We start from the raw sequence: 22,216 nt of genomic DNA on the forward strand, positions 1-22,216 counted from the left end.
GGCGCGGGGCCCGGCGGGGGGCGGCCGAGTTGGGCGCCCTCCCCCGGCGCTGAGCCCCCTCGCCCCGGAGGGATGGGGCAGGCGGCCACAGCCGCCTAAGATGCCGGCCATGCGGGGACTCCTGGCGCCGCAGAACACCTTTCTGGACACCATCGCCACGCGCTTCGACGGCACGCGTGAGTCCCGACCCTCGCCCCACTGGCTCCCGGACCAGCTGTCCCTGGCCAGTGTTCCCGTCAGTCCTGCACCCAGACACCTCAGCCTGGAGCCCTCCTGCTCTCGCCCTCTCTTCCCCGAGCCCCACTTTTAGCTGGGACCACCGTCTCCTTCCAGACGCCGTTTCCGAAAAATTCAGAGTCAACACTGCCCCGGGCCAGGCAAAATGGCTAGAACTCTCTGGGTTTGGGGGCCGGTCATGTCGTCTGTTCCTGGGGTCGCGAACCCCGACCTAGTCAGTGTAACCTATCCCATCCCTGCGTCTGGCGCTATCCCACCGAGACTACCCTCGAACTGGCGGGTTGGGAAGTGAGGCAAGGAAGCGGTGCTCAAGGGACAGCCTAGAGGCTAAAAAAACAGGTTTAGAAAAGAGGTTTGCAAACCAAGATAGAGTAGGCGGGACTCAGGAGAGCACTGTTAGTCCAACCTCACCTCACCACCTAAACCCACCAGCCTAAACCCACTGAGCCCTCTAGCCCCAAAAGGATAGGTTTGGGGACTCCCACTAAGACTGGGGAAGTTTGGAGAAGGTGACCAGAGCTTCTGGATCCTGGCTTTCCGGGGCTCTGAGCACTGGGAAAGTCGTGAAAGCCCCCTCCCTTCTCCTCCTCCCTCAAACTCACCCCCAGTGGGGCTTCCCAGCTCTCTGCCTCTGTCTCTGGTTCCTGATAGGGGTGGAAGCCCATCTCTGAGACCATCCCCACCCCAGGCTTCTCCATCTGCTTTGCCTGCACTTGGCTCCCGCAGCCTGCTGATTCAGCGCCCCCCACTACCCAATACACTCCAATACAGCTCCAGGCTGCCAGAGCTCAGCTACCGTTCTTACACCCCCATTGTGGATCACATTCACTAATTCCTGAGCCAGGGGCTCAGGCAACTGGGGCTCAAACAGAGTGCAGAATAGATGGTGGCTTGGATTGCCTCTCCGTCCAAGTGTGTCTCGGTGGGAGGAGCCAAATAGCCAACCCGAGTACCTGGCTGGTGAGTGAACCTGGCAGAAGCTGGCGGGGCGGGGGGAGGGGGGCTGAGGCTGGCCTAGAACTGGTCCTGCAGTCCTCCTTTGGATATCCCTAACCCCACCCCTTACCCCAAGCTGCTCAGGTCACACTCCAGAGGGCACAGTACCCACACGGGGCTGCATTCACCAACCTCAGGGCTCACACGTGCCAATTCTTGAATGCACTTATACACACGATGCTAGGAGTGGGACCTTGCAGGGCACCGACACACAGGTGACACTGTAATTCCTGTTCATAAACAGCTCCTGTCCTAACCCTCCCCCAACCCCCCATCCCAAACACTCACACACAGGATTCCTGGGATTTGTAACACCTACCCTTTGATTGCAGGCAATGGGGAAGGAGGGGTAGTAGACCGTGTGCCCCTTCGCCCCACGCCTCCCCTGAGGGGTGCTCTCTTACAGATAGTAACTTCGTGCTGGGCAACGCCCAGGTGGCGGGGCTCTTCCCTGTGGTCTACTGCTCTGATGGCTTCTGCGACCTCACGGGTTTCTCCCGGGCCGAGGTCATGCAGCGGGGCTGTGCCTGCTCCTTCCTCTATGGGCCAGACACCAGTGAGCTCGTCCGCCAACAGATCCGCAAGGCCCTGGATGAGCACAAGGAGTTCAAGGCCGAGCTGATCCTGTACCGGAAGAGCGGTGAGGGGCCGCCTGGCCAGCCTGCCTTACTTTCGCGGTCTCACCCAGCCTGGTACCCACCCCATCCACAGTCCCTCCTTTCCAGTCCCATCTTCTCCATCTCCCCATCTCATCCCACCTTCCCACATTCCCCTCTCCTCTTTCTCCACCCCTCCTCTTGTTCCTGGCCCCTCCTTTCTTCGGTCCTCACCCCAATCTCAGCTGGTACTCATTTTCCCATCTTGGATTTTCCACCCCAGCAGAAAAATGTCCCCATCTTACTTAGCAGGACAGATCTATGAACACACATGTCTGACTGTCGTCTCTGCTCTCCCTTGCCTTCCCCCACCCTGTTGGACCGAGTCTAAGTGTCCTAAGTGGAGCTGGCATGTGCCTTGACCAGGGGTGTCAATGGCCCCTCTGTCACCTTGCCTCGGACGGAGAATGGGAGCTGGGCTGAGTCTGTCTTTGTGCCCAGGGCTCCCGTTCTGGTGTCTCCTGGATGTGATACCCATAAAGAACGAGAAAGGGGAGGTGGCCCTCTTCCTGGTCTCTCACAAGGACATCAGTGATACCAAGAACCGAGGGGACCCCGACAGCTGGAAGGAGACAGGTGGGTGCCTGTGGGGCTGCCGATTTGGCTGCTGCGGCTGGGGTGTTGGGTACCTCAAGCCTTGGCGGGGCCATGGTGGGCCCCCCACCCCGCCTGCACTCGCGGACCCCTGCTCTGCTGGCCGAGGAGCCTGTGCTGCTCTCATCTCCCCAGGCCCAGGTACGGAGAGCCTGTGGAGACAAAGTTGGACTTTTAAAGTCAACTTTACTAAGAAACTGAAAGAAACAAGTTCCACTAGTGCCCGTGAAGTACCATTTTCCCACCAATTAGTGAGGCTGAGCACAGACCCACCTGGTTCCTTGTCCTCATGCAAACCTGTCTGGAGAGCCCTGGCCAAAGCCCTCTTTTAAGTCCTTGTGGTCTTTCCCCTCTTGCATCCTCTAAGGGCTGGGGGTGGCCTTTGGACAGCTCACAAAGCTGTCTTCAGAAGCTGCTCCAAGGCCTCTTTGCCATTTGGGGGTGTTGGGGGTACTCTCTGGGCGTACTCACTGGGCGGCCTCGACTCTGCCCAGTGGCCTCTTGCTAGCTCTGCACTCCCCCACCCTGGGAACTACCTCCCACTCCCCTCTCAGGCCTTTCCCTGTGGTGTTCCTCTCTTGCCTGGATCCAAACCTCCTTCTAGAAGCAGGCACTGGGGGGAGTGTCTGTAAGCACCCCCAGGACTGCCCGTTGCTGGTGTTGGCAAGTGACTCCAGGAAGTGAGAAACGCTGGTGCCCCCAGCTCTAAATAGACTAACTAGGCAGTGAGCCAGACCAGTCCGTGGGCCAGCAACTGGTGTCCTACCCGCAAGCCCCCAGGCTGAGGCGTGTGAGTGCTTCGCCCATCATTCTCTCCCGCCCCTCTTCTTTTGCAGGTGGTGGCCGACGCCGATATGGCCGGGCAGGGTCCAAAGGCTTCAATGCCAACCGGCGACGGAGCCGGGCTGTGCTCTACCACCTGTCTGGGCACCTGCAGAAGCAGCCCAAGGGCAAGCACAAGCTCAATAAGGTGGATTGGCACTAGGGTGTGTGTTTGGGGGGGTGGGGCAGGGTAGGGGCCGGTTGAGGAGATGGAGAAGGGGAACCAAGCCCACCACAGAGAGAATGTCCAGGGGGCTACTCAGGCCCCACCAGCACTTTGGGGCTTGTGGTGAGAATGTCACATGCCTGATCTGTCGAAGGTATGGCGGAGAGTTTTGGCCCTGGAGTCAGGTGGGCCCTGGCTCAATCTTGGCTCCTCCCCTAAGCAGCTGTGTGACCTCACCTAAGTCACTTGAGTTCACCGATCCTCAGTCTTCTGATCTATAACAAGGGGACTCTGATGCCTGTGTCAGAGGTTGTTCTGAGAATGCAGGGAGAGAAAGGAGGCAGATGCCTGTCCCAGACCCTATCCAAACTCAGTCTGTGCCAATTTCCTGTCCTCCCTGCCTGGACCTGCCCTGCCTCTCATTCAGGGGGTGTTTGGAGAGAAGCCAAATTTGCCCGAGTACAAAGTCGCTGCCATCCGGAAGTCACCCTTCATCCTGCTGCACTGTGGGGCACTGAGGGCCACTTGGGACGGCTTCATCCTGCTCGCCACCCTCTACGTGGCTGTCACCGTGCCCTACAGCGTGTGCGTGAGCACAGCCCGGGAGCCCAGTGCCGCCCGTGGCCCTCCCAGCGTCTGCGACCTGGCCGTGGAGGTCCTCTTCATTCTTGGTATGTGTGCTCTGTGCCTCCCACCCCTCCCTGGACCAGTGACCCCGCCGGGCTTTGATGGGGATAGTCTGCATGGCTTCCACTGCCCCCCAGTATCCCCCTTGCCCTCCCCCGTTTATGACCTGTGGCCCTTGAAATCAGACCTAGGCTCCAAATATGTCTTCATCACTAATGGGTTACTTGGCCCTGAGCTAGTCATAGCCTCTCCAAGCTGGTTTCTCCCTCCATCACATAGGCACACTATCCACCCTCTGGCTTACTGCGAAAACTAAGACAATGCAGGTAAAGGGCCCAGGACAGTGTTACACCCTGAGCAGGTGCCCAGGAAAATGTGGCTCCTCCCCACCGGTGCTGACTCCCGCCCCAACTTCCCCCAGACATCGTGCTGAATTTCCGCACCACGTTCGTGTCCAAGTCGGGCCAGGTGGTGTTTGCCCCAAAGTCCATTTGCCTCCACTACGTTAGCACCTGGTTCCTGCTGGATGTCATTGCGGCGCTGCCCTTCGACCTGCTACACGCCTTCAAGGTCAACGTGGTCAGTGCGGCTGGGCTGGGTGGGCTTTGGGGCAGGACGGGGGGGGCCGGCCCTGGGGTGACCTCCCCCTCCCCCCACCTCAGTACTTCGGGGCGCATCTGCTGAAGACCCTGCGCCTGCTGCGCCTGCTGCGCCTGCTCCCGCGGTTGGACCGCTACTCGCAGTACAGCGCCGTGGTGCTGACCCTGCTCATGGCCGTGTTCGCCCTGCTCGCCCACTGGGTGGCCTGCATCTGGTTCTACATCGGCCAGCGGGAAATCGAGAGCAGTGCCTCCGAGCTGCCTGAGATCGGTACTGGAGGCTGCCTCTGTGTGTGTGCGTGTGTGTGTGTGTGCGTGCGCACGCGTGTGCGTGTGTGTGTGCGTCTGCCCAAGGAATCTGTTCACTTGAGGGTCCGTGCGTCAGGGAAATGTGAGTCCAAGTGTGTGTCTATCAGGGGATGTCCGTGAGCTGATGTAAGGTATCAGAGAGATGTGTGCAAGTCTGCATGTGTACATGCCCATAGGTGTGTATCAGGGGCATGTGTGCCAGTAGGTGTGTGTTTGTAAGGAGAATGAGGGGGCTGGCGCGTGTGTGTGCAGGTGGGAGCGTGACAGCGCCACCACCTCGAGGCAGGCCTGCTCTCCTGCAGGCCCACGTTGTGGAGGAAGCCTGGTGGGCTGCCTGGGGGAGTCTGTTCACCCATCATGGCCTCCTCGTGGTCAAGCTTGTGCCACATTCACATTCGCCCACTCCCTGCCCAGCTGGGTACCCCACCCCTCTCAGAAGACCTCTCCAGGGTTGCTCCGATGCCTGGCGCTTTCCGGCCACCCTCTCAAAAGCTCATCCCCCACCATCTTGGCCCCTAAGGCCCCTTGCCCACTCCTGTCGCCTCCGGCAGCATGGTTCTCAGCTGCTTCAGCCCTTCCCCAGCCCGAAATGCAGCCTTTCTCTGCGTCCCACCAGCGTCTTCACTCTCATTTCACCTCCCCTCTCGCAGCTCCTCTCTCTGCTCACCTCCCACTCACGTCTTAACTCCTGCCAGGAGGGCTTCCACCTCCACCTCTCAACCCCAAATGTCACCCTGAAGGTCACAGTGACCTTCTGGGGCCAAACTCTTATCCCTTTGAAGTCCCTGTAGCACCTGACCCTGCCAGCCATCTCTCTGCCCTGTGAGGAGGCCTCCTCCTGCCCCGGCCCCCCGCCTTGCTCTCCCTGGGCGATTCCACTGGCACCACGGTGTGAACATCTCAACTTCCATCCTCTCTCTCTGTCTCCAGACCGTTCTGTTCCAACGACGTCTAACTCTCCACGCCCGCAGATCCAAAATTGGACACACCTTCTTCCTCCCATGCCCTCCAGCCCTCTGGCAACTTCCCCGTAACTGGCCTTTAGCCCCCGTTTCCAGTCAGTGGGCAAGAGCCCAGCTGCTCAGATGCCTCCCCCCCCATGACTGTCTTCTCTTGATGGAGTCGGTCACCAGGAGTCCAGGTTGGCCTTAGAAACATGCTCTGATCAGTTCCCAGGGACGAGGAGACTCCCGCTGATCCTCCCTCCCTCGCCAAGCCCACGGAGACTGGTGTGTAGCCCAGAGGCCCACTTGGATATTCCCCAAAGCTCTCGCTGCCGAGCACAGGAACCGACACGTTCCAGGCAGTATGTCAGCTCCTTGGCGCCCGCCCTTCCCAGAGGAAGGCTGTGGCGGAGGCGGCTCTGGGGTCAGACGTCCCCAGCGAACATGCTCAGAGGACTGGGAGATGGGTAACAGTGATGTAGAGCCCCAACCCCTACGTGGGTGACACACCAAATCCCCAGGTCAGTCCCCTCCCCACACACAACCCAGACACCCCGTGTCTTGCGTCCATGGGGATCCTCCATTCTGACCACGTCACAGGGGCCGCTGAGCTGACGTGAAGAACACCTTTGGCTCCCAGAAGGGCTCTGAGCCCCTCCACGGAGAGCATGGGGCTTGTAAGGGGCAGGCTGACTGTCGGGCAGACCACACCCTTGAACCCTGAGTTCCAGAGGGGCTAGTTCACACTAGGGGAGTTCCCAAGCCCTTCACATCACCATCTACCCCTTTTTTCTCCAGGGAAGCCACCCCCCAGCTGGGCGGGACCCACGCCCAGACCTCCCTAAGTCCACCTCGGGAGGGATGTCCATGGGTGAGGGTGGCGCCTCTTGTTGGCCCAGCTCTGTCTGGCGGGAGGTGCCTTCCCCTTGCCTCCTTGCCTTGGTTCTACTGCTCCACTGCCCTGGTGTGGACATAAAGTTCCAGCCCCAGAATCCCATTAGCCCAGTGGAGATGGGCTGGATTTTCAAAAGACTGTGCTAAACACTGAGGGAGGTTGCTCAGAGCATTTCTCAGTATGAAAGCCTCCAGGACGGCCTACGCAGAGGGACCATCCTGCCACCAGCTCCAGGGGCTGCCAATGCCCCATGACCAAGACTGAGTAAGGAGGGACCCCTCTGCATCCTGCCCTCATCCTCCTGCTTCTCCACCCTCCAGCCCCCTCCTCACCCAGATACCGGCTTCACCTCAGAGGCCCAACTAAGTAACTACTGAAGGGTTTTGTGTACTTCCTTGCGTTCTCACAGCACATCTCAAATAACAGGAGGGTGAGTCCTCACCTTGGCTCAGGACTTTACACATCCCCCCAACTCCTTAGCCTGGAGTTTGCTCCCTCAGTGCGGACCCCACATTCTAGCTAAGCCAAGCTACTCGCCTGTACTTGTCTCCAGCTCTAGGTTTAGCCCACACCTTTCCCTAGATCAGGAATGACCCCCTCAGTTTGTCTCAAAACTACCCATCCTCTGAGACAAACCACCAGTGTCCCCTTTTCCGGGAAGCCTTCTAGCTCTAGCCAATAGCATGTGGGTTTGAGCCCCATCCCGGGACCCTCGGGTGCTGTGTACTTCTGAGACGTCGCTGCAGTAAGCTTCTGGGGGTCCCCCGGCTCCTGGCACACGTGTGTGAGATTGCTGAATGAATGGGTGTGTGGTGAGAGGAGAGGTGTGAGGGCCACAGAGAGCAGCAGCATGTGCGATGTTAGGGTGAGTGTGGAGTAGGGATCTGGGGAGGGGCACGTGGAGAGGTGGGTCCCACCGCAGCCTGTGATCCTGAGCCCACCCTCTGGACTTCTATGCTAGATCTGCTCTCTCTCCCTTGCTCCCCATGGCCCCCAGCTCTGCCAGGACCCCTGGGACCTCTGTGGACCCTGGGAACCCCCATCTTACACCCTAGAATTCCCACAGCCCTCCAGCTGGGCTGAGTGACTCTGGGTGGCTGTGGGCTCCTGAGAGATCCCAGTACGCAGCCCCACCTCCTCCAAGGCCAGACCAGAGAATGGGGGGTTGATGAGGAGACTGGGGCGATCTTTATTCTCCTCTCAGTGTCCCAGGCTGGCTTGTGTCTGCGTGTAGAGAGCTGTGTGCACGGCGGTGGCCTGCCTGTCTGTGGCCTCTGAGTGCACTCACCTGTGTGCTCGTGTCCATGCAGGTGTGTCCCTCTCCTACCTGGGTGTCAGTGTGCAAGCGCCCGCGTACCCTTGTCTCTCCCAAGCGTGCACAGGCCGTGGCTGTGCTCCTGGGACTGTGCTCACACACGTGTGTCCTTGTCCTCTCGACTGCGTCTGTAGCCTTACTGGTGTGTGCACACGTCCACGTCGGTGTGCCCGAGAACGCGTGCATGAGGTTGGGTGGTGTGTGTGGTTGTGGGGTGGGGGGGATGAGGCTGAATGGGGGTCGGCTTTCCGGAGCTCAGAGAAAAAGCAAGAGGAGTCTGGGAGGACAAGGCAGAGGAGGCGGCCCTGCGGATGAGGCTGTGGCTGGTGCAATGAACCCCCCAGTCCCTCTGCCCCCTCCAGCTGGGCCCACCGCCCCGGGATTAGCGCCAGCACAGGGAGGAAGGTGCAGAGCTCCTCACTCCAGCCTCGGCACCCAGAGACACCGTCTGGGGAGATGAGTCTCAACCTCGTGTGCTTGTCTTGGGGAGGCGTGAGGGGGTGCACAGGGGCACGCAGGGCTGGCAGAGGAGGGACGGGCATGGCAGGAAGCCGTGGGGGGTGGATTTGCAGCCATGTGTGTCCCCCCCCCGGGGGTACCAGCAGGCACACCTGCGCCCGCAGTGCAGCAGTGCTGTCCTGCCCCCTCCCCAGGCTGGCTGCAGGAGCTGGCCCGCCGACTGGAGACCCCCTACTACCTGGTGGGCCGGAGCCCAGCTATAGGGAACAGCTCTGGCCAGAGTGACAACTGTAGCAGCAGCAGCAGCGAGGCCAACAGGACGGGGCCCGAGCTCCTGGGCGGCCCCTCACTGCGCAGCGCCTACATCACCTCCCTCTACTTCGCACTCAGCAGCCTCACCAGCGTGGGCTTCGGCAACGTGTCTGCCAACACGGACACGGAGAAGATCTTCTCCATCTGCACCATGCTCATCGGCGGTGAGGCCTGCCCCGTTCCCAGTCCAGGGCCCTCTCCCCGACTCATGCCCTGGGCCACCCCTCCCTCCCCACCTCCCACAGGGCCCCGAGGTCCTTCCCAGAGGTGCTTCCGCCTAGGGGCCCCAAGGAACCCGAGCCCAGGGCCAGGAGAGCCCACCTGGCCGCAGGACTCCACCCCACACAGCGGCCAGGGGCCTTGCCCAGCGCGGGGCTGCGGGTGGGGAGGACAGATGTGTCCCGCACGGTGTCCGGCCGGGCCAGGCTGGTCCTGGAGGTGACCCCTCTCGCCACCCTCCCCAGCCCTGATGCACGCGGTGGTGTTTGGGAACGTGACGGCCATCATCCAGCGCATGTACGCCCGCCGCTTTCTGTACCACAGCCGCACCCGCGACCTGCGCGACTACATCCGCATCCACCGCATCCCCAAGCCCCTCAAGCAGCGCATGCTCGAGTACTTCCAGGCGACCTGGGCGGTGAACAACGGTATCGACACCACCGAGGTGCGCAGGCCTCCAGGGCCGGCCCTTCCAGCCTTTGCTCCGTCAAGGAGTGTGCGCTCGGCCTAAGATTCCCAGGAGCAGCGGGCTGGAGGGCAAGAGATGCAGAATTTTGACACCCCTGCCTCCGCTCTGTCCTGGGCGGCCAGCGGCAAAGAGCAGAAGGCAGCCGGGCCGGCTCGGAGGCCCGTCTCCACGCTCGCTAGGTCTAGAGGCCCTGCTCACTGCCGGCCAGGTCTAAGGCCGGGAGGGGGAAAGCAGGGCTGCCCATGGGAGGCGGGGAGGATAAAGTGATTGAGAGGGAGGCAGAGGCGGCCCCCCTCACTGATTGGACCCTGTGTGGAGCTGGATGCTGTGCGAGTGGGGGGAGGGGGGAAATCAAGGCCCCTCCCACGCCTGCCCTTGCTCTGAGGCCCTCGGGGTGGAAAGGGCTGGCGGGAGGCTGCCTCCCACTCTCCACCCTAACCTTCGGCACCTGATCCCACCCGCAGCTGTTGCAGAGCCTCCCGGACGAGCTCCGCGCAGACATTGCCATGCACCTTCACAAGGAGGTCCTGCAGCTGCCCCTGTTTGAGGCGGCGAGCCGCGGCTGCCTGCGGGCGCTGTCCCTGGCCCTGCGGCCCGCCTTTTGCACGCCTGGCGAGTATCTCATCCACCAAGGCGACGCCCTCCAGGCCCTCTACTTCGTCTGCTCTGGCTCCATGGAGGTGCTCAAGGGCGGCACCGTGCTCGCCATCCTAGGTTTGTGACGGTGGGACGGAGGACGCCAGGGCTTGCGGGGAGGCGGGTGGAACCAGGGCCCCATCTGCAGAAAACGCGGAGAGAAGACGCAGGCAAGGCCACCAGGGAGAAACAGCCAGGGTGGGGTCAGGAGTAGCCATGGAGTCCTGGGCAAAGCTCAGAGCGGACCCAGTGACCACAAGGCGGCAACACAAGGAGGTGAACTCAATCTCACGGGTGCTGTAGGCCAGACTGAGCGAAGGACCAACCTTCGGTCTGTGAGGGGACGGAGGGGAGCACTTCCTGTCAAGGAGGAAAATCAAATGCTAAGGAGGAAAGTGCTGGAAAGAGTGTTCAGGCAGGAGAAAGGGAGGCATGGACGCCATTTTTTCTTGTCTTTTTTTTTTGGGCGGTACGCGGGCCTCTCACTGTTGTGGCCTCTCCCGCCGCGGAGCACAGGCTCTGGACGCGCAGGCTCAGCGGCCATGGCTCACGGGCCCAGCCGCTCCGCGGCATGTGGGATCTTCCCGGACCGGGGCACAAACCCGTGTCCCCTGCATCGGCAGGCGGACTCTCAACCACTGCGCCGCCAAGGAAGCCCTTTTTTTTTTTTTTTTAATTTATTGAAGTAGAGTCGATTTACAACGCTGTGTTAATTTCTGCTGTACGGCAAAGTTATTCAGTTATACATGTATATATATGTTCTTTTTTTATATTCTTTTCCATTCTGGTTTATCACAGAATATTGAATATAGTTCCCTTTGTTATACAGCAGGACTTGTTGTGTATCCATTCTATGTATAATAGTTTGCATCTGCTAACCCCAAACTTGCAATCCAACCCTCCCCCACCCCCCTCCCCCTTGGCAACCACAAGTCTGTTCTCTATGCCTGTGAGTCTGTTTCTGTTTTGTAGGTATGTTCATGTGTGTCATATTTTAGATTCCACATATAAGTGATAACACGTGGTATTTGTCTTTCTCTGTCTGACTGACTTCACTTAGTATGATAATCTCTAGTTCTACCCATGTTGCTGCAAATGGAATTATTTCATTCTTTTTTATGGCCAAGTAGTATTCCATTTTATATATATATATATATATATATATATATATATATATATATATATACATATACACCACATCTTCTTTATCCATTTGTCTGTCGATGAGCATTTAGGTTGTTTCCATGTCTTGGCTATTGTACATACTGCTGCTGTGAACATAGGGGTGCTTATATCTTTTTGAATTAGAGTTTTGTCTGGATATATGCCCAGGAGTGGGATTGCTGGATCATACGGCAACTCCCTTTTTAGTTTTTTGAGGAAGCTCCATTCTGTTTTCCACAGTGGCTGCACCAACTTGCATTCCCACCGACAGTATAGGAGGGTTCCCTTTTCTCCACACCCTCTCCAGCATTTGTTATTTGTAGACTTTTTAATGATGGCCATTCTGACCGGTGTGACATGGTACCTCATTGAAATTTTGGTTTGCATTTCTCTAATAATTAGCGATGTTGAGCATCTTTTCATGTGCCTCTTGGCCATCTGTATGTCTTCTTTGGAGAAATGTCTGTTTGGTTCTTTTTCGATTGGGTTGTTTTTTATTTTGTTGTTGAGTTGTATGAGCTGTTTGTATATTTTGGGAATTAAGCCCTTGTCGGTCGCATCGTTTGCAAATATTTTCTCGCATTCCATAGGTTGTCTTTTCACTTTGTTTATGGTTTCCTTTGCTATGCAAAAGCTAGTATTTGATTAGGTCCATTCGTTTATTTTTGCTTTTATTTCTATTGCCTTTGGAGACTGATCTAAGAGAACATTGATACGATTTATATCAGAGAATGTTTTGCTAATGTCCCCTTCTAGGGGTATTATGGTGTAATCTCTTATGTTTAAGTTTTTGAGCCGTTTTGAGTTTATTTTTGTGTATGGTGAGAGGGTGTGTTCTAATTTACACGAGGCTGTCCAACTTTCCCAACATCCCTTGCCGAAAAGATTGTCTTTTTCCCATTGTAAATTCTTGCCTCCTTTGTTGAAGATTAACTGACCGGAGGTGTGTGTGAACGCCATGCTTATTCACTGCAACCTCCCCCCGCCCACCCCGGCCAGGCCCAAGAGGGAAGATGCTACTTTCCTAGGGAAGGTCCTCAAACAAGCCCAGGGTTGCGATGGGTGACAGCAGAGCTCAGACTCTGAATACACTTCCCTTCTTGGCAAAAGAAAGAGGTGAAGATGAGGGATCAATTCCCTAGACAAGGACGGGGAGATTGCAGTTTCAGAACTGACATGATAATAATGCTGGCCCCAGGGGTCCCGCAGCGGGGTCAGCCCTGTGTCCCGGCCCTTACATGCTTCAACTCACACAAACCTCACAAAACCCAGTGCGGAGGAATGATCGCTATTCCATTTTGCATAGAAGGGAACTGAGGCTCCAAGAGGTTAATGAACAGGCAGGCTAGGGCTAGAACCTGTTCGGCTAACTCTAAACCTCAGGCTTCTTAACATTGTGTTCTTAGGCGCTCTGCTCTGGGGAGACTCATCCCGCAGAAAGGGCGCGATTTCAGGGTAGCGGGCAACACGGGGCTGCAGGCTTCGGGGCTGTGGGAGGCTTTCAGCAGGGACCCCAGAGGGTGGGGACGCTGTGATCTGCGTGGGTCACGGAGGGCCTCACACACTGATGGAAAGCGCCAGGACCACAGCCAAATCCTCAGGCAGCAGCACTTGCAGACTCCCTGTGGGGACAGCTGACGCCTGGAGGGGCTGAAGTTTGTCATTAACCTGGAGAACCAGCAAGACCACACGCCCAGCAGCGACTGTGTGTCCATCCTCTCTTCCTTGAGGAGGATGGTCTTCCGACAGGAAACAGAAGAAAGAAATACCATGCGAGCTGAGAGAGGTGTCATTCATGAGTTTGACTTCTCGCCCTACGTGGAGTTAATGCCAGGACTCTGAACAAACGGAGTTATGGCCACTCACATATGGCTGGCAGTCCTTGAGAAATGATGGGGAACTGGAGAGATTCAGAAGGGCAAAAAGGCAGATTTTGACAGTGGCCGACTGGTCACTCCAAAGCAAGATTGTCTAGTGGATTTTTAAGCAGATGGTTTTCAGCTGGGAGCTGAGGAAGCAGCGTGGCTGGGAGCTGGCATGGGTCCTGAAAGAATCTCTCTTCTCTGATGCCAGGCACCAGGTCTCAGAATATCCACGTTCAGTATTAAGACAGCTTCACGGGTGGCCACCGCCTGTGCCGTGGCCTTTGCCTCCAGAATTCCCCTGCATCGGGACTTAAGCCACCTTTGATCCATCCTGTCCCTACCCACATGTTCCAGATGAACTGTTTCCTCTGTTGACGTGGCCCCTCTGGATGCCTTGGTGGATGCCTGGTTCCCCAGCCCTCATCATGGCCTGGTTTTCTGCTTTGCCTTCACCCCATCCCCCACCTGCCTCCTTAGTTGAACATCCAGGTGCTTCCTGCCTGCTCTTTGCAGCTAAGGCTCACGGCACATCTAGCAGTGTCAATTCTGGCCCTTACCTCTGTGTATGAACTAAGAGCTAAGTGTGCAAAGTTAGTTGGGGAGGAAAGAGGCAAGACGAAGAGAGGTGAGCTGGGCGACGGTGCAGGGAGGACCTTACAGGCCTTGATGAGCTGAGCTGGAGGCTGTGTCTGAGAGGCCAGCCTGGAGGGCAGTCTCTGGTCCCTGAGACCAGTGGTATGGAACTCCATCCTCGGTCCTGTCCTATTTCTCGTTTTTATCTCCCCTCTTGGATGAAGACAAGAAATACATACTTATCCTATTTCCAGATGACACACGTGAGGACAGAGAGCTCATTCATCAGATGATCACACTGAGATCCAAACAGCTCTCCGAAGGAACCAGAAGGATGGCCTGAAACCAAGAAAATAAGATTTAACGACGATGCGTTCTGCACTTAAATTTGAGCAAAAGTCCATGAACATTTAGAGGAGGCCTTTAAGCTCAGTGAGTTCTGCTGGCAGCGTGAGGCAGCCCACAGCGGGGGTGGCAGCGAGCCATCGTTTTCCTTAAGGATAAGGAAACGCTGTCTAATCTCGTGAAATGTCTGGCCGTGGGTTGAGCTGCCTTGTGAGGGCCGTGAGTGCTCTGCCCAAGCCCTGGTGGCATGCCATACCTCTTGGGAATGATCGATAGGGGACTCTTTTCGGGAGGGAAGGGAAGGAAATGAACTTTGATTGGCCATCTATGTGTCAGGCACGTTATCTACACTAACTTATCACCACGTCCCTGGTTGGAGACATCCTATCTCATCGATTCTAAGTCACACATTTTTTCCCCACAATTTAACATCTCTGAGATTAGGATGTGGACTCGAGTTGATGCCATTTTACAATCGCTGTCAGCCAGGTGGCAGTCTCAGCCGGGTGGTGGGAAAACCCTCCATTGACACCTGCTGGTAAGATCGCGAAAGCACCACAGACTCAGTTCAATGCAGGATCTCTCATATAGATGAGGCACCAGGGCTCAGGGAGGTGAAATAACACGGCCCCCTGCCTTTTTCACTGTGCCACACAGCACTAACTTGCTGGTTCCACATACTGGTTCCTGGACACGCTCTACCTGCGTCACCTGCAGGGCTTAAGAACTGTGGGGTCTCCAGTAGATATTATGATTCTGTAGGTAGTGATGGCCCCGGGGAGTCTGGTTGGTTTAACTTTCCCAGAGGATTCTGATCCACAGGCAACCTGGGAATCACTAGAACTGGTGTCTCAGATCTGAAATTTGGGTTGTTTCAGCACAGTGCTTTGATCCCAAATGTGCTTGAGCACCTGGGTCACAGTGCTCTTCACCCCGAGCCTGTCTGAGGAGCCAGTGAGGCAGGCAGCAGGGGTCAGCCAGGGCCCGGGCCCCGCTACTCCCCTCTTGTCCGGGCTGGAGAGGCCCCACCCAACCCCCATCTCGGCTCGGGTGGCTGAGGGGCAGGGCTTGCTGACCTCTGCTTCCTCTTCCCAGGGAAGGGCGATCTGATAGGCTGTGAGCTGCCCCGGCGTGAGCAGGTGGTCAAGGCCAACGCCGATGTGAAGGGGCTGACGTACTGCGTCCTGCAGTGTCTGCAACTGGCTGGCCTGCACGAGAGCCTCGCGCTGTACCCCGAGTTCGCCCCCCGCTTCAGCAGGGGCCTCCGAGGGGAGCTCAGCTACAACCTGGGTGCTGGCGGAGGCCCCACAGAGGTGAGGGTGCTGGGGGGGCCTGGTGAGGCGGGCAGAGAAGGGGTTTGTGGGAGTGTCGTGTGAGCACCCCGCACGTGGTGGTGGTGGGGCTCTACGCCCTGCTGCCCCTTCACACTCTCACACTGTCCTTTAGAGCCCAGCCCAGCTCTGCTCAGCCGCCACTCCCAGCTCTCCCGGCCCATGAGACGGCCCGCGAGTCCAGCGGTACCAGACAAGGAGGCTGTGAGGTCACAGATGAGGGGTGGTGCCCATGGGTCGGGGCCAGGCAGGCCGCACACTAGTCTCCAGGCCACCTCTGCAGAGAGCCCTGCAGTGCACCCTGCTTCTTCACAGTGACACAGGACTGCTCTGAAGGGCTTTTGAATTTTCCTGCCTTATCTTACTAATTCCAAACCGGTTTTTGGTACCAGGTCCTCCTGGATAGTTCAGTTAGCCTCAGGGACCAAGTAGAGGGACAGCGTGTCCACACTTGGCTAGCATTTTGAGGGACAGCAAACGCCTCCGGGGCTTGGTGGCTTTGTGGTGGCAGCAGAAAAGCACCCCATTCCTTTGCCAAGTCTCTTCCTTGGGAGGTGGGAGACACTGGGCATCCTGTTTAACAAAAACAGCTCCTTCCGTCTAGGGCGATGAGACCAGGTCGGGGTGGTGGTGAGTGGGACATAGCGGGAGCTCCCCATGATGATTCCCTGTCCCCCACTATCCCCAGGTGGACACCAGCTCCCTGAGCGGCGACAACACCCTCATGTCCACACTGGAGGAGAAGGAGACAGACGGGGAGCAGGGCCCCGCAGCCTCGCCAGCCCCAGCTGATGAGCCCTCCAGCCCCCTGCTGTCCCCCAGCTGCACCTCATCCTCCTCGGCCGCCAAGCTGCTATCACCACGACGACCGGCATCCCGGCCCCCGCTGGGCGGCAGAGGGCGGCCGGGCAGGGCAGGAGCTTTGCAGGCTGAGGCCGGCCCCTCTGCTCACCCTCAGAGCTTAGAGGGGCTGCGGCTGCCCTCTGTGCCATGGAATGTACCCCCAGATCTGAGCCCCAGGTGAGCGAGCTCTGGGCCACTAAACTCTGGGCAGAGCTGCAGTGATAGGGCTGGGGCCCCGGCCAGGCACACCCCTGCCCTGGATGCCCATCTGTTCCTCCAGCCTCCTCCAAGAAGCCTTCCTTGACTCCTCCTCCTCCCTGCTGCCCCCGTTCCACCATTCATGCCATGCACTGCTCAGAACTCTCTTGCTGTTTCACCTCATTCAAGTTTGAATCCCCAGTGAAACTGCGAGCTCCTAGAGGAAGGGACCACGTGTTACCCTTCGCTTGGGGCCCCAAGCCCCCGGCCCAGCTCCAAGCTTCTGGAGCCTCTGCGGACAATGGGGCATCTTGTCCCATGAAACACTGCAGTGGCTGTCTGTCAACTGATTTGTTGTCCTGTGTCCACAGGGTAGTAGATGGCATTGAGGACGGCTGTGGCTCTGACCAGCCCAAGTTCTCTTTCCGGGTGAGGAGGTCTGGCCCAGAATGTAGCAGCAGCCCCTCTCCCGGACCAGGTACTGGGGCCCGGGTCCGGGGGGAAGTTGGCAGGGCAGCCCCTTTGCCCTGGGAGCCTCTGAGAAAGTGGCAGGGCACAGACTTTGGGTGCCCTCTTGCCCTCACCCACCTGCATGGTTTGGGCAGGGCGGTGGGTAAGACCAGCACCTTGGTGTTGGAAGGTAGCTGGAATGGAGCTTGGTGAGATCTCTGCTGCCACATCTCTGTGTGACCTCGGTTCTCACCCCAGCTTCCCGTCTGTAAAAAGGTGGTTGTGCATGTTAAATGAGATAATGGTGCTGAAACCCTCAGCACCGTGTCTGGCCCACTGGGGGGGATACAGGACTGGGGAAGCAGAGTTGGAAGTGGCCCCTGGGCAGGCCAGGCGGCCCAGGTAGTGTCCCCTTGCCTGGAGGACAGAACAAGAGACAGGCACAAAGGCAGCTTCCTGAGAGAGAAGCACAAGCCAGTGTGCCCGAGGCCCCCTGGCGGTTTGCACAGAATTCAGCAACTCAGGTAAGGCTGTAAGTGGCTGTTCCTGGCGGCAGCAGGCCTGGCCAGGCCAGTGTGGTCTGCGCTAAGCGGGCGGAGGCCTGGACCCCACGCTGTCTTCATTCGCCAGCCCTGCCTGGTAACCTCACCCTACTGTCCACAGAGAACAGCCTGCTCACTGTCCCCCTTGGGCCCAGCGAGGTGAGGAACACAGACATGCTGGACAAGCTTCGGCAGGCGGTGGGTGAGGAGCAAGGGTGGGGGCGCCTGCTGTTGTAAGGTCCCCAGCCCACTGACCATGCCCTCCTCCCACCCTCCTCCCTTCCCTGCAGGTGATGGAGCTGTCTGAGCAGGTGCTGCAGATGCGGGAGGGGCTGCAGTCCCTTCGCCAGGCTGTGCAGCTCATCCTGGCACCCCACGGGGAGGGCCCATCCCCTCGGGCATCAGGAGAGGGGCCCTGCCCGGCCAGCGCCTCTGGGCTCCTGCAGCCTCTGTGTGTGGACACTGGGACGTCCTCCTACTGCCTGCAGCCCCCAGCTGGCTCTGTCTTGAGTGGGACCCGGCCCCACCCTCGTCCAGGGCCCCCTCCCCTCGTGGCACCCTGGCCCTGGGGCCCCCCGGCATCTCAGAGCTCCCCCTGGCCTCAAGCCACAGCTTTTTGGACCTCCACCTCTGACTCAGAGCCCCCAGGCTCAGGAGAACTCTGCCCCGAGCCCAGCACCCCAGGCCCACCGCCTCCTGAGGAAGGGGCTAGGACTGGGCCCCCGGAGCCCATGAACCAGGCCGAGGCTGCTAGTACCGGAGAGCCCCCGCCAGGGTCAGGGGGCCTGGCCTTGCCCTGGGAACCCCAAAGCCTGGAGATGGTGCTGATTGGCTGCCACGGCTCTGACACAGTCCAGTGGGCCCAGGAAGAAGGCACAGGGGTCTGACCGCCAGCCCCAAAGCTGCTGCCGGACATGCTGCCATCTGCCCAGCCTCAGGGGGGAGGAAGGGTGGCAGCCACGCCTGGGACTCCGTGCTGCCCGCTGGCTCAGGGCAGGGAGCTTGAGAGCAAACAAACAAGGGCCTGGCCCCGGACTCTCACAGGGAGGGCTAGAACTTCTTCAGCCGCAGGCCCCAGGCTAGGAATCTTTGGGCTCCTACTCCTGGGGCCCTTCCTCACCTCAGCCTGCTCCTCTGACGTCTCATCTCCCTCTGCAGGCTGGGGGACAGTGGCCTGAGGCCAAGGAGGGGGTTCTGCTATCCCCTGCATGTGCCCCTGCCTCACCTGTCCCCATATTTTTTATATTAAAAAAAGAATAATAAAAGAAACGACTTGGGAACTCAGTGCTTTGTATTTACAAAAGAAAAATAATGAAAAGTCTGAAGCTAATCAGCTGGAGACACGGAGCAAAGGTGGGAGTCTGGGGGAGAGGGTAGGGGCCTCTGCAGAGAGAGAAGGCGAGGGGCTCTGGCACTAAGGCAGCCTGAGGGTCCCAGCCTCTAGGAGCTTCCCCAGGGCCAGCCCCGCCCTCCCGCAGAGGCTCAGATCAAGGGGCCAGGAGCTGAGTCTCCCGCAGCCCCCTCTGGTTTTTCCAGGAGCCTGAGTTGCCAGCTCCAGGGGTCTGGGAGGGCAGGGGAAACTGAGGCCAGAGAGAGCCCGTGGGTCCTGCCACCACTTCTCACTGTGGTGTGATCTTGGCAGCCTCGGCCCGAATAAGGGCAATGAGGTCCTGGTTGATGAGGAAGACGAATCGCAGGCTGGCGATCTGCGGGCGGGAGAGAAGGGTGGCTAAGGACGGAGGTGAGACTGGGGGCCGGGGCAGGCCAACACACTGCCTCACCACACCATGGGGCTCATCCCGGCCTTTCCACCTCCCCCCATCTCACCTCCACCACGGAGTTGTTGCTAAGGCGCCATTTGGAGCCACAAAGCACAGGTCGTCCATCGATGTAGATGGGCCGCCGGCCCTCATTGGCAATGAAGAAATCACCGTTGTTCTTCAGCTTGATGACACCTATGGGAATAGAGAGGAACGGGGGTATGATGGGATGGGGGGAAGGCCAGAAGAGGGCCTGAAACCCCCATGTTCCCTCTGCTTCCTGGGGCCGCTAGAAGGCACCCAGGACTCCCAAGTTAGAGATCTTAAAATGCCAGCTCCTCAGCCCCACCCAGTCCCTGAGGTTCCCACGGAGACCAAGCCCCAGGGCTGGAGGGCAGTGAGAGGCTGGGAGCAACATCCTCACACTGCTTCCCGCTGGTACCTTGCTTCCGGGAGATCTTCCAGGCCGGACCCTCCAGAGACAGGTCCACATCAATCTGGTTATCCTTGGTTGCTCTGCCTAGGGTGATCTGGGGAAATGGGGCAGGTGAGGGCTGGAACCTGAGGAATGGGGAGGAGTCCACACAGGCCCAGGAAAGATGAGAAATCAGGGACCAGACATAGAAAGGGCAGTGAGGGGAAGATCGACGGAGAAGGGGAACCTAGGAAGGGGGAGGTAGGGGTGGGGATGGGGATGAGGACAGCGAAGGCTGGGCCGGCCTCACCTCTCTCGAGCGCATCAGGTACCGCACCATGCGGCCCCGCAGCACTGCCAGGGTCTGGTTGTCAAAGTCCGGAGAGCTCATGCCTGGGGGAGAGCAGCTCATGTCAGAGAGGAGCCCACTCTTAAGAGCCACAGCATGGAAGGCAGGGAGCCAGGGCAAGATCCACTGAGGGAAAGGAGCTAGAGGTCTGGGAAATGAGGGTGAACCCAGCCAAGCAACCAAGGGGGCTCAGGGAGGGGCGAAGGGATTTGGAGCACGACCCTGCTGGTCCCCTGGCCTCCTCACCTGTGATGCTATCTACTAGCACCTGCCACTTATGCAGTTCCTGTTCCAACTGCCGAATCTCTCGTTTCTGGCGCCGGTCAGCCACTGTCAGCTCTGGGGTGAGGTGGGGTGGTAATGAAGGACACTCTGAGGTCACCAGCACCTTGTACTGTTTCTCTCTGTTGCAGCAGGAGCTCCCACCCCCTCACTGTCCCCACCAGGGCACACTCACCATGTTCTAGGACTTCATCTCGCATTTCCCTGGGGGGCGAGAAGGGAAGGATGAATCAGGCTCCAATTTGAGCTCACCTGCCATCACCATCAGGTGCTACTGGGCTCAGTAGGATCCCTCAGTCCCTCAGCCCAGTGGTCCCGTGGGCTGCTCCTCTGGCCTTAGCCTAGCTTCCCTCCCTGGGGTGGGGGTAAGATACAACGGGGGTGGGGGGCTGGGGAGGGCGCTTAGCAGGGAGACTAACAGCTACAACTGGAGCTCCAGGCCGAGTCTGGGCTGGGCTCCGTTCCCTGCAGCAGGAGAGGCAGGGCCAGGCAGCACAGGGAGCTCTGTCCTGGGGAGACACTCAGCTCTCTGTGCCCTGCCTGTGGCCCCAGCCACTCACTTGAGCTTACTGTCATCAATCAAGTCCTCTGCGTCGGAGAAATTCAGCACTTGGTCCCCCTTGGGCAGCGGCTGCACTGAACGAAGGACAGAGGGAGGGTCAGCGCCAATGCTCCTACTCAACCACAAGCTGCTGAGCAGACAAATGAACTAAGAGGACAAACTGTAAAGACAGCCCATGGGGACGGTCTCGTGCTGAAATCAACAAAAGTTAACCTGATACAGGTAACAGCATGCATGCAGATCAGACTGCACGCTACTTTGGCACAAAGCATTCCTGGGGTTTGCTGGGGGGCAGAGGTGGTTCTAGAAAGGGAAGGGAATTAAAATTGACCTTTGGGGCTTCCCTGGTGGCGCAGTAGTTAAGAATCCGCCGGCCAACGCAGGGGACACGGGTTCGAATCCTGGTCCGGGAAGATCCCACATGCCGCGGAGCAACTAAGCCCGTGCGCCACAACTACTGAGCCTGCGCTCTACAGCCTGCGCTCCACAACTACTGAAGCCCGCACGCCTAGAGCCCATGTTCTGCAACAAGAGAAGCCACTGCAATGAGAAGCCCGTGCACTTCAATGAAGAGTAGCCCCCGCTTGCCGCAACTAGAGAAAGCCCGTGTGCAGCAACAAAGACCCAACGCAGCCAAAAATAAATAAAAATAAAATAATTAAAAAAAAAAAAGTTGACCTTTGCACGCTCTTTTCAGTGTGCGAAGAGTTCTCACTTACAAAGACTTGAACTACGTAGGGAAGGCATTACTATTAGCTGCACGTTACAGATGAGAAAACAGATACTGGAGGAAGGGTTAAGCTATGTGACTAGTTCAGGACACAGCCAGGAATCAAGGCCTGCTTTCCTGATTCCAAATCCAAACTGCCTCTTCTACCACATCACATGCTCCCAAACATTTTCTGCCACATTCAGCAAGGGGCTGAGAGGCACATGCCTGTCAAGTCTCACTCAGGATGTGTCAGAAGGGAGCCTTAAGCCAGTGTTTTCAAATTGTGGGTCATGACACGTTAAAAGGTCATGAAATTCACTTTTTTCCAAAAAAAAAAAGGAAAGAAATGGAATGCAATAATATCAGAATCCATCAGATGTATTCAGGATAAATACTGTTTTATGAAAGTTTTTCAGTTCTTTTCTGGTCAAAATGTAAAAGCGATTGGGGTCCCCAAATCTGAGAACTCCTGCCTTAGTGTCAGTTGTTCCCAGGGCTGCAGCGTCTGCTCAGCAGCAGCTCCGACTAGCTAGTGAGACTGCCGGTTGAGGAGTCTGACAACCCCTGCGG

General features: G+C 58.0%; 2 protein-coding genes across 6 annotated transcripts in view; one reads left to right on the plus strand and one right to left on the minus strand.

Moving 5' to 3' along the window:
- On the plus strand, positions 1-18,840 carry KCNH3 (potassium voltage-gated channel subfamily H member 3). The gene is made up of 16 exons (XM_029206319.1): positions 1-176; positions 1,009-1,197; positions 1,640-1,873; positions 2,331-2,465; positions 3,320-3,453; positions 3,899-4,142; positions 4,520-4,677; positions 4,761-4,968; positions 8,814-9,095; positions 9,396-9,595; positions 10,084-10,333; positions 15,298-15,515; positions 16,222-16,553; positions 16,946-17,052; positions 17,688-17,764; positions 17,857-18,840. The coding sequence occupies exons 3-16, from the start codon at positions 1,744-1,746 to the stop codon at positions 18,451-18,453; spliced, it is 3,072 nt and encodes a 1,023-aa protein (XP_029062152.1). The 5' UTR covers positions 1-176; positions 1,009-1,197; positions 1,640-1,743; the 3' UTR covers positions 18,454-18,840.
- MCRS1 (microspherule protein 1) overlaps positions 18,833-22,216 on the minus strand; it is a 10,095-nt gene continuing 6,711 nt past the window's right edge. For 4 of the 5 annotated variants that reach the window (XM_029206320.1, XM_029206323.1, XM_029206321.1 and 1 more), the window contains 7 exons: positions 20,933-21,008; positions 20,548-20,576; positions 20,337-20,429; positions 20,052-20,134; positions 19,769-19,856; positions 19,394-19,521; positions 18,833-19,272 (listed from right to left, as the gene is read on the minus strand). In XM_029206320.1, coding sequence (XP_029062153.1) covers positions 19,186-19,272; positions 19,394-19,521; positions 19,769-19,856; positions 20,052-20,134; positions 20,337-20,429; positions 20,548-20,576; positions 20,933-21,008 — 584 coding nt within the window. In that variant the 3' untranslated portion in view covers positions 18,833-19,185. Of the gene's footprint in view, positions 19,273-19,393; positions 19,522-19,768; positions 19,888-20,051; positions 20,135-20,336; positions 20,430-20,547; positions 20,577-20,932; positions 21,009-22,216 lie in introns of all 5 variants that reach the window. The other variant, XR_003791214.1, reaches the window with a different exon arrangement.

This window comes from Monodon monoceros, unplaced genomic scaffold, assembly GCF_005190385.1.
Source record: "Monodon monoceros isolate NGI ecotype Baffin Bay Population unplaced genomic scaffold, NGI_Narwhal_1 Super_Scaffold_6, whole genome shotgun sequence".
Lineage (NCBI taxonomy): Eukaryota > Metazoa > Chordata > Mammalia > Artiodactyla > Monodontidae > Monodon > Monodon monoceros.

Bases quoted from the DNA above. Each gene is read 5' to 3' on its own strand.
- KCNH3 (XM_029206319.1), top strand. From the start codon at position 1,744: ATGCAGCGGGGCTGTGCCTGCTCCTTCCTCTATGGGCCAGACACCAGT. The intron at 10,334-15,297 runs GTTTGTGACGGT...TCCTCTTCCCAG, and splicing joins CACCGTGCTCGCCATCCTAG to GGAAGGGCGATCTGATAGGC. The intron at 15,516-16,221 runs GTGAGGGTGCTG...CACTATCCCCAG, and splicing joins CTGGCGGAGGCCCCACAGAG to GTGGACACCAGCTCCCTGAG.